This window comes from Canis aureus, chromosome X (assembly GCF_053574225.1).
Source record: "Canis aureus isolate CA01 chromosome X, VMU_Caureus_v.1.0, whole genome shotgun sequence".
Taxonomy (NCBI): Eukaryota; Metazoa; Chordata; class Mammalia; order Carnivora; family Canidae; genus Canis; species Canis aureus.
This window is the reverse complement of record NC_135649.1, coordinates 104474089-104485748: the sequence shown is the minus strand read 5'-3', so window position 1 is coordinate 104485748 and position 11660 is coordinate 104474089. Positions and strand designations below refer to the sequence as shown.

General features: G+C 40.9%; 1 protein-coding gene across 4 annotated transcripts in view; it reads left to right on the top strand.

Annotated features, from left to right (window-relative positions):
* PDK3 (pyruvate dehydrogenase kinase 3) overlaps positions 1-11660 on the top strand; it is an 84845-nt gene that overhangs the window by 27497 nt on the left and 45688 nt on the right. For all 4 annotated transcript variants that reach the window (XM_077887674.1, XM_077887672.1, XM_077887671.1 and 1 more), the window contains exons 2-3: positions 4528-4669; positions 8479-8550. In XM_077887674.1, coding sequence (XP_077743800.1) covers positions 4560-4669; positions 8479-8550 — 182 coding nt within the window. In that variant the 5' untranslated portion in view covers positions 4528-4559. The remainder of the gene's footprint in view (positions 1-4527; positions 4670-8478; positions 8551-11660) is intronic.

Below are 11660 nucleotides of genomic sequence, written 5' to 3'. Positions count from 1 at the left end.
TGGAGAAAACGCGGAGCTGTCCCTAAAATATTATTTTCTCAGTTATATTTTACCCATTTTGGCATGATTAGTGGTAAAAATACATTTGCAGACTCAAACATTTAATTGGCAGTATTTAGGGGGAAAAACAGCATCACTAGAATGAGCTGGTCATTCTGTTGGTTACTGATGCCTTACTCTAGTTTTTCCTTTTCTTACTGTCCTTTTTCACTCCCTGATTCCATTACTGCCTCTTCCAAACCATTCCCCACCAAGTGTTAGAACTGAAACATGTGGACAAAGATAGCCATCAGGGGACTCTCCATTTTGGGGGGGCATGTGCTCAACCTTCTGCTTAAATTGTAAGATACACTATCAGGTCAGTTTATTAACTGAAAAAATATTCTACTTCCTGTAAACTAATCAGAAAGAGGATTTAAGACTTACCAAATACATAGACCATTGTGGAAACCAGGTATAAAGAATAATTCTGAACTCTTGCTCTCAGAAGGCTAGTCAGATATTCCTTTTTTACTGGTAACTGTCACCAAGATGGCTCCCTGCACCTGCTTGAAAGTCATTTGTGTTTCTGTGTCTGTTCATTTTTATTAAATACTTTATTTATCCATTCATGAGAGACACAAAGAGAGAGGCAAAAACATAGGCAGAGGGAGAAGCAGGTACCCTGCAGGGAGTCTGATGTGGGATCCGATCCCAGGACCCTGGGATCATGACCTGGGCCAAAGGCAGACACTCAACCACTGAACCACCCAGGTGCCCCTATGTCTGTTCATTTTATGTCTTGGTGAATGGAAAGTTATTTGGAATCTCTTTAGACAAAACAAATCATACCTTTTGGAAATGTAGTAATTGTCTTCAACTTCTCAATGAGAGGGCAAAGTATGAAAAACAGAATAGACTAGGGCGCCTGAATGATGCAGTCTGTTGAGTGTCCAACTTTTAATTTTGGCTCAGGTTATGACCTCAGGGTTGTAGGATCATGCCCCATGTTGGGCTCCACGCTTGACATGGAGTCTGCTTAAGAGTCTCACTGCCTCTCGCTCTGCAACCCACTCCCCACTCTCATGCTTTCTCTCTTTCTTGGATAAAAACATACATCTTTTTTTATATATATAAAAAAAATAACAGAAGAGAATTGAAGGGTCACCAAATGAGCACAAAAACACTGAAGAAATACACACGAATGGAGTTAAACTAATGACTTCATTTTATTCATCAAGTCCCAGAATGTTCCCTGTCCCTCACCCACTCCTTCATCATCCACTGAACTGATGCTAGGAAAAAATGTCACTGGTAAAATTGAATAAGGTGAAGCATACAGAGAAATGCAGAATAAAAATAGAAAATCAAAATTAAGGAATGCAGAGAAGCCAAGTAAGTGGGGAAAAAATGAAGCTGAATAACTGGAAAGAGTCACTGGAAAATACTCAGTATGCCAGAAGACTTATAAAACCTGAAGCCTCTTAGAGGACATTCAATTAAAACCAAAAGGCTTTTTTTTAAAGTTTACTTAAAAAAGAAAAAAAGATTGTTGGAACCCTTTGATTTAAACTGAGTATCCAGCATTAATACATAGGATAAAATACTTCCAACTTACATGAGCAAAACCACAGAAAGGTTATAAAAAAGTTGGACCTTTCATACTTATTTTTAGGTTCACTAATTAACTAAAAAAGGCTTACCTCCTTGTTTAAGCTGATGTATAATTAAGGTATCTGAGTACAAAGAATTCATCTCTAAAGCTAAATACGAATGTAGGAGGCAAAACCTGAGATTTTTCAGATAATTTTTTTAATAAAAACTTCTGAAAGTATTATCTTTCTGGCAAATCATTGAGAAACTACCATAGGTCAGGTACTCTTATTGGTGCCATGGGGGATACAGAGACAAAACAAGGCTCTTTCTATGCTAGTTCACAACGAGCTGATAATCCAAGATGACTAGAATAACTGCCTCCTGGTATTTGGTTATCTTCGACCATACCAAGTTGTTGAATTGTCTAGTTAGTGCAGAGTCGACTAATGTACACATCAAGGCCTTTTATTTTAAAATAAAAAGAAGTGGATAGTAGGAGCACAACTTAATTTAATCCTTTTTAATCCCTTTTTAATTATGTAGAATCATCAAATGAGCAGAGGCAACCGCACTCAACCAGAATGCAGCCAGAGCTCTCAGGGCTTAGCAAGTATCAGGTTATTTGATCTGGCACCCCGTGGCCTCAGGCTGTTCTGCTTTATCATCATTTGCATCATTAGTGATGGCTATTTAATGAGCCCCCTCTTCTAAATTTTAAGAAAGTTGTTAATGTTAAACGTTAAGCACTTTTTAACCCTTGCTACACCTCTGTGAAGTAGGTACTGTTCCCACAGCTGTCCTTCCCCCCCTCCCCGCCCCACCAGGCGTAGAAGCACAATGACACTTGTCACCTGCCAGCCAGCTCCCACCTTTCCCATCGTGCCCTTTCTCTGACCCTGGGTTTCTAATTTGCTGCTCCTAATATGGAAGCTTAAACATGTAAACTTTAATGTCCAAAAAACTCAGATAATTTTTTAAAATCCTGCATTCATGCTGCTACTCACAGTTCCAGTCTGATCCCCGTGGGGCGCTTCTTCTTCTCCTCCGTCCTCTCACTTCCTTCTCCTGTAGGGAGAAGGGCAGCCTTCCTTCCGTGCTGGAAGAAAAGGTCCTCTCTATTTAACTGGGATGCAAAGTCTTTGTCCTGGTATGTGGAAAGTTAGATGCACATTTTACCTTAGATAATAACAGGTCCTTCATTTTGTGATGCGATTCCCTGTGGTTTAGGTATCAGCATCTTTAGTGCACTTAAAATGATTCAGCTCTTAGAATCCTACAGAACGTTTTTAGGAATGATACATATGATCTGAAGCAAAGCAGCCAGAGTCCTTTTAAATGTTAATCATCTAAAGCCAAATAAATGTGCATAGAGTAGATGATGGAAGGTCGTTGCTGGGATAATCACACCCCTTCTTCTTTACTGGGGGTGGGGGGGAAGAGTGGGGGACAGATCCTTGATGAATTAAAGATGCACCAGAGGCCTTCAGTGTACTCACCTGGGGTGAAGGAAGTAAGGGAGGGATTAAGACACCTTTTATTCTAACTTTTTTTTTTTTTAATGGAGAAGAGGGCTCAGGGGTCAGTGGACAAAAGAAAGGTTCTGCAGATGACTTTCTCAAGTGGGTTCTTTTATTTCTAGTCTTATTCAGTGGGGAGAGGAAATGAATAAACCAGAGCTTGGCTGCAAGTGTTAGCAAATCAGATTTACTTCTGTGTCTCTGGTTTGCGGCCTGCATCACATTTGGAAGAATGAGAATCTGGAGGAGAAAAGTTTTATCCAAGGCTTGCTTGTTTCTCTCTGGGCCTGGCCCCAAGTTGCCCATGTCCAGACAGCCTTCTGGCAGTACGGAACATCAGAAAGGCCTCTGGAATGTGAGAGAGTTGGGACGGACCCAGAAGTATCACAGAGGACAGAAGAAGGACTAATGTTTATTGATCGCCTACTTCGTGTCAGGCTCCGTACACATTAGCACATTGAGTCTTTACAAAAACTGAACTTCTGTCCCCATTTTACAGGTGAAGGCAGCTGAGACTTAGAGCAATTAAGAAGCTTACTGAAGGTTTTCTGCCCCCAAAATGGAGGAGTTGGGGCTGAAGCACATTTCTGTCCCCAAAGCCCATGTCCTTTCTACCATACCCCCACCCCCCAGCCATCATTGGGTTTACAGAAGGGCTTGGGGGTCATGGAACTACTCTGCTCACAACAGCTAGGGAAGGGGCTCGTGTTTCCTTGTTCTGTGTACCTTTTCTCTCATTGTGTCCTAGTTACGTATATTTTATGCACAAGCAGCTCAGGACAACCGACAGAAGATTCTGTGACCTCCATCTTTATGGCCAACACTAGGTCTTACCTTCTTGGACATGTCAGAGTAGATCTCTCTGTTTCTGAGCGCACCTGTGTGCTGGTTTCTCTGGCACATCCTAAGGCCCCATGTCTCGATCCGAGCAGGTCTGTGGCTGCTTCCTAGAGTAACAAAGCTCTGATCCCTGGAGAAACACATTTGAAGGAAACCTTGGGAAGCATTTGACACACAGGAGGTGAATATTTGTGGAATGAATGGGTCTGTTGCCTTCTGGAAACCCCTGTGAGTGGGAGTGGATTTGCATGTTCTCTTACTTTTGTACTCGACACTTTTCCCACAGTATTTATTTGAAAACAAATTCAGATTATATCCCAGGTCATTTTTCTATCACTATTGGTAACACTAGAAATGTATTTGTGTTAAGAAGAAAACCCGCTTTCAAGGTTGCCTCTTGGACTAAATGTTCTTTTTCTATTCTAATTAAATTATTTTCTTAAACTTGTATTTCAGAGGATAAAAATTTAACTAGAGACTGCAGGGTTGTTTAATTATTTTCTCCTCCTAACCAGTAACCGTGCTATCATGAGAGCACTTTATTATTCCATCTGTTAGATTATAAAATCATGGAACATTTATTGTCTTTTAATAGGGCGAGATAATGCATGTGAGAAAACTTCATACATGTTTCTGCGAAAGGAGCTTCCTGTACGACTGGCTAACACAATGAGGGAAGTTAATCTTCTGCCGGATAACTTGCTTAACCGCCCTTCAGTAGGGTTGGTTCAGAGTTGGTAAGTAAATAATGTGGCTTTAGATGGGTCTTCCCATAATGCTCTGAACACTTGGCATTGAGACCATTCTCCCTAAAAGTACATGTACTGCATGTGTGGGAATGAGTCATTCGGGATAGCTGCATTTTCCAAGCAATTAAAAGTTTGTTCCTCTTTTCTTTTCTTTCTTTTTTTCTGACAACTTAAAATTGTTTTAATTAAAAGACTTTAAAACTGTGCTAGACAGCTTTCTTGACTTTTCAAATTTTATTTTTCGGTTATAAATGTAACTGCTCACTGAAACAAAAATTAGCACAGAAAGATTTAAAGGAATAGCAACACAGTGACCCATGGGAACAGGTCTGGAGTCCTCTGGGTGAGGGGATATTGCCACTTTTTGATCAAGTCACAGCCTTGCTTCTTTTATTTTCCTGTTAGAGTTTCTTGTTGGCAGTATTTCTGTTAAAGAAAATTAAGTCATTTAAAGGGGAACCTCGGATTGTAAAAATATCAGTGCCTAATGTGTTTCACTCGCCCTATGAAAATTTTTTTAAAAACTCAACACAGTATGACAAAGTTCAATCGTGTACAGCTCTGATACTTTGGGCACATGTTATTTAATTGAGGAAGTTGAATTTGTGGCAAAACTCTCCACTAGGTAAGCAGGGGGAGGTTGGTGAGTGGTAGGGTGGAAGAGCCGGTGGCATATTTTCAGAAAGGGATTTGCATATGTCTGAGAAACACTTGCATGTCTCCTGTGTGTTAAAGCAAGGTCCAAGTCCCTGTGGAGAAAGCTGGAGGAGTCGGGGAGACCAAAAAGTGCTCTCTAGCCAGTACAGAGGCAGTGCTGTGGGCGCACAGAGGAGCGGGCAGGGGGGCCGCGGTGGCTTTGCACTGTCCCTGGGTGGGCGGTGGAGGGGACAGCGACAGGGACATGGAGAGCACTTCAGGGGAAGGGAACGATGTGGACAGATAGGAGAACTGAGCCGTTAATTAGTTTTCATTTAAAAGGTTAATGGCAGCCAGGCTTCTGCAAGGGAGTGGACGTTGAACAAGTTATTCCTCAGTAATACTGATTACAATCTGTTCTTAGGGCTAAGCACAAATTGTCTGAGAAGCAGTATACTGGGTGGTCTGAGCCATGGGGCACCCAGTCCCTGTCCCAGATGAGCCACGGCTCCTGCGCGTGGTAGGCTCAGGGGCCCTGGTGTGCAGGGAAGGTCAGAGAGCGGTCGTGAGGGCCTGACGTCCATCGTCTGTCGCTTTCTGCCCCAGAGGCAGCATGTGTTCCAGCAAGAGCAGCAAGGACCTGTTTGCTTGTGCTTTCTTTCTTGCTTCAAGACCATCATCAGAAATTTCCCAGCAGAAAGCATGTAGGCACTGTTGGGGTCATTGTGGTGGGAATCTGAGGTCAGCTAGATGACCTTCGAGTCCCCTGGGCCTGGTGGGAGTGACAGTTGAGCATCTGTCACTTACCTAAAGGTTCCTTCAGGGGCTCCAAAGAGAATTGCTGGCAAAGTAGGACTCAGATTAGGGGGTCATCTCTTTCTTTGGTCTCATGTGTCTTCTGTAGCCATTCCAAACACCTGCATGTCACTTTAAAAAAAAATTAAATTTTGAGCTAATTTCCTAGATAGCAGAAAGGTTTGCAAAGCTAGCAGCAAGAATTCCCAAATCCTTCACCCAGAGTCACTAATTCTTAACATCCAACAGCATTTGTTCTGCTGTTCTCCTTCATATGCACACTCTCTCTCTGGATGTGTGTGTGTGTGTGTGTGTGTACGTACATGTGTGTACGTGTACTTTTAGGGTATATCATGTGTGGTACACACATACCTGATACACATTTTTTTTCCTAAACCATTTGGGTTAATGGTAGACATCATGCCCTTCTACCCCTAAAGACTTCAATATATATCTCCTTAGAACAACTCTTAGAAAACCACAGTATGATTATCAAATTTGGGAGTTTAACATTGGTCCAGTAATATTTTCTAATGTGGGAGACCTTGTTCTCATTTCATTAATTGCCCTAATAGTGCTCATTTATTTATTTATTTATTTATTAAAAATATTTATTTATTTTTATTTATTTATGATAGACATAGAGAGGCAGAGACACAGGAGGAGGGAGAAGCAGGCTCCATGTTGGGAGCCTGATGTGGGACTCGATCCCGGGACTCCAGGATCACACCCTGGGCCAAAGGCAGGCGCTAAACCGCTGAGCCACCCAGGGATCCCCTCTTTTAAAAAAAAAAAAAAAAAACAATCCCCACCCCAATGTGGGAATCCAGTTTAGGATCACACACTGTGCTTAGCTGTCATTTCCTTTTCCTCTCAGAAGTGACTCTTACTCATCACAAGCCATGAAGCCCACCTCAGCTGGAGTGTGTTCTCCTGGTTCTCCTGACTTTCAGGCCAGGAAGATCAGCAGCATCTTTGGCTCCTCTCACCCATGACTTTGCTCTTTAGTTGAACTACCTCCTTTGGAAGGAATGGGTGACCTCCTTAGAACGCTGCTGGCGTGCGATGGGGTAGAGGGCCTTGTTGCCTATGGCTGACTTTGCCCTCTGACTTGGCCCTCTCTGAGTGGTTTGACCTGATGATTTCAACAGTGCCTGATCCATAGCCTGATTTGCCTAGAGGCTTTTAGAAAGTATATCCAGAGTTGAACATACTTTAGTATCACGCATCGTTATAAAGTTCAAGTGAGGCTGATTACTAAAACATTATTCCTGTTTATGTATTTATATGCTTCGCAGTCAATTTTTTTGTTACTGGAGTACCCTCATCCTCCCTCCAAAGCTGGATAGCAGGATTAGTGGTAATTAATTGTTAGAAATAATTATATTAAGGGATCATTCTTTCCGGGCATGTTCAGATCCAAAGCAGAGATGACACACCTCTGAGTAATTGGTATCTCTGAATCCTCTCCAGATCTAGCAGGGTCTGTCTGGATCTAGCTGCTACAGTAACGTGCCTCTCTGCATCCCATTTTTCTATGTTCTCTAGATATTTATTTTGGACACATTATTTCCCATACTGGCCCTGATTGAGATATGCAGCTATTTTTAATTCAGAAGCTGTTTCTGAGGACCTAAGAGGCATTCCTTCTCCTCATTGCAGTGATGATGGGATTAGTTTAACTCTGAGAAGGAACGTTTATTTCTAGTTTCTAAGTGCTTGGCGTGCACCTGAATATCACACATGTGTTTCTTACAATTTATATGCACTTCTTGGCTAATCAGACTGTAGATTTGGTGTATCAGTTAGAATATGTTTGTGAGTAGCAGAAAATCCAATTAAATAATAAATTGGCTCGTGTAGCCATAGGATGAGCTTTGGTGTGGGTTCAATTTAGAGATTCACGAGGTTATCATGGCCCTGTGTTCCATGGTGTCGGCTTTATTTTCAGGCTGGATTTCTTCCTGGTCACAGAATAGCTGCAACATTTCCAGGGTTCACTGTAAAAAAAAAGGGGGAGCAAGTTCATTTCTCTCCCAAAGATCCCCCCCACCAAGTCTTCTCTCTTATTTTACTGGGGCAGTGCCCCCATTGCTGAGCCAGTTCCTTTGTTCAGGGGAATGCAATGCAATGACAGGCTGAGGCCTAGACTGTTGGACTAGCTAGTAGTCGGTGACAAGAAAAATACCATTACCCAGAGAAAAATCAGGCCACCCAGGAGCTTTGCCTGGCATCAGCTTCCCCTGCAGCACTTGAGGGAGGGGATAGGGTAGATACCTGAGTGAGAATTTAGGGTACTCTTAGGAAGGGGGAAAGGAGGAATGGATGTTGGGCAGGCAATTAACACAGTAACTCATCTTTTTTAGGTATATGCAGAGCTTTCTTGAACTTCTAGAATATGAAAATAAGAGCCCTGAGGATCCACAGGTCTTGGATAAGTAAGTATGGTATCAAATTTACTTGAAAGTAAAAACATCCAGGTTAAAAAATGTTTTGGTAGATGGAACTCATGTCATTATGAACCAAGAAGTATAATTTGGATTAAAGCATTAGCTTTGTTCATGGGTAACAACTCAACATCGCATTTTTGAATAATTTGAGTTAATTTAACATACCACAGAAGGAATAATGACTCTTGAAATGACGTTTCTTGATCTAGTTCTTAATATTTTTGCTCATGGCGTACTGGGGCAGCCACTCACTATAAATATTGCAGTAAATGTTCCACCTAGTGGTAGTTTTAAGAATGCAGTGGCCTCTGTATAGACATGAATTTATCTACAGTCCTTTACCATTTTTTCAGTTAAAAAAAAAATTTCAGTGCAGCCTAACAGTTGAGCTCAGAAAACCTGTAATGCTTTCATTTTGGAGTGGCATAAAAGAGTGCACTTTTAATATAATTCTCTTGCTGCTGCTATGCACAAAGACCACTAACTTCTCATGCTGATGGAAAATGTTTCTGTTTCTTTTTCATCTTCATTTAACTGGAAAACACTAACCCTAGCTCCCAGTGTGCTCTTTTACTCCCAAGAGAAATTCAGTATCCCCTTCTTATTACTTTCCCCCTGTTTCATTTACACACGAGTGAATGCACATGGCAGGTCTGCTGTGCTGTAGAATTTTTTTCTACATAGAAGCCTGGTCCACAAAGTTATGGCACCAAATCCCTTACACATAGGTGTCCCATAAAAAGAACTAAGAAACATTGTGTTATACAAGCAACCTTAGCTGGAGGCATTCAACGCAGCCCTTGTAGTTCACAGATAAGGAAACTGAGGTCAGAAAAGAGAAATGACTTGTCTAAAGTTGTGACATTTAGTTAGTAGTAGAACTGGATCTGTAAATCATTATTCCATGTCCTTAGTGCATTGTTCCTTCCAATGTACCACACTGCCAGAACTGCTGGTGTGAGCCTTGGGTAGCTAGCTCCAATTTAGTTGCAGATTAAAATATAAGGGGGAAGAATCCTGACCTGTTTTATACTTTGCTAGGTGTTTTGTTAATGGATTTGTCATTTGTGGAAGGGGGGCATCGCATTAGATCCCCAGATGCAGCGTTCTTCTTGCTATAGGCCATTGGTCTCATTTAATGTATTGAAATTAAAGGAATCGAATCCAGAAGCTTTGTTTTCTCAAATGCTGTTAGCTAGTAACAGTTTGTTTTGCTGACATCCTAAAAATTAGGACTGACTTCTCTAGTTTCAAATTTAGGGTATAGATTTGTGGAAGTAAATAATATTAAATTGCTGCCATATGTTTCCCAGAATCCTATCTCAGTTTCTGGAACAGGTTATTGGTCAGATGTAATTTATGGACATGAGCCCATTTTGGAAACTGCCAAGTACTGGATCCATTGTGTGTGAAATCATAGTGATAATCGCTTTCCCTCAGTGAGTTTTGATGACTTGCCCAGGTGTACACAGCTAGTTGGGATAGTTGGGGTTTCAGAAGCCCATTGCCCCTGGTGAAGGAAGGAAGGGAAGGTGAGCTGGTTGCTTTACTCAGAGTAGTAGGCTTTTCCAGCCCAGGAGGTGTCATGCAGGAATCCTGGGTAGGGAGATCATTTAAGTGAAGTGAAAGCAGCTTAGAGAACAGGCTTGTTTCTCATAATGATAACGTTTAGAAAACCCCAGAAGACCAGGAAAGCGTTCTGAGAATTGAGCTCTTGAGGCAAGTCTTCTCCTTTCTGATAAGTTGAGGTGCTTCTCTACTATAATGCCATCTTTCATTTTGGCGATATTGAATTTATAAATACGTTAGAAGGAACATGATGTAGAGGACAAATTGTCCATTATCAAATTTCTTGTGAATAATTATGACCTTCCAGTTTCAGTGTTGATGGATTCATCTCTGCTGTCTTTGTGTGTGTGTATTTGTTACAGGAGTATTTCATCACTGAGAAATGTAAGACTATTTAGATAAGTGAAAAGAAAGTCACTCCAGATTTCCATTACCAGGGAACAAACACCATTAACATTTTCCTTCCATTCCATACTTTTCCCTAGGCATCCATATTTTCATATGTACACAATATGTTTTACAGAAATAATTGTGGACATTATAGATCTCTATACCATTATTAATGGTTTCAAAATGGTCCATCTACAGGTAAGTCATGTGATTTGACCTCCTGTCAGTGAGTTGTAGAATGGTTTGTATTTTTCTTGCTACTCTAAGCAGGGCTCTTAAGAACAGCTCTTAAATACAGCCTTGTCCTGTTATTTTCCTAGGATCAATTCCTGGGAGTGGAATGACTCTCTTTGGTCTTTTGATCTATGTTGCTAAATTGCCCCCGAAATGCATCAGTATGCTCCCACACTCTAGATAACACTGGTTATTCTTTGCCAGTGTGGTAAGTGGAGAATAGTACTGCATTGTTTTGCTTTTCTCTTATTATTTTGAAGGGGCAGTTATTGATACTTGCATTGCCTCTGTGGTGAGTTCCCCAATGATACCAGATCCCTTGCCTGGTTTTCTGTTTAGGTTGCTTATCTTTTCCTTTACTGAGGCTAGGAGCACCTGCAAATGTACTTTTCCCAGTTTTCACTTTATTTTTTGACTTTATAACGTATATCCCTACAGAATTGTTGAAATTCTGTATAGTCCTATTGTTTGTTCATGGTTTCTACCTGTGGTATTAAGCTTAGAACAGCCGCCTTTACCCCAAGGCATACTATATTATATACTAATTCACCTAATTTATGTTTTTCTATGATTTCATTCTTTTATGTTTAAATCTTTTAATTAAGTTTTTGGCTTAAGGCTTGAAATTGGGATGTGACTTAAATTGGTAGCCAGCTGTCCCAACTAATTTGATGGTTTCCCTACTGATTTGGAATGTCACTTTATCAATATGCTAAATTTTTATGCACACATATTTGCTTGCCCTCGGGCCTTGTTCTAAGCTTTTTATTTGGTTCCATTGACTTGTCTTTCTATTCTCAGTTACCATTCTTAGTTTATTTGCCCTCTGTATCTTTATAGTAATATACCATAATGCTTGACTGGGTTTGTCTTAATTGTCTTTGTTCCATCTACATTTCACACTA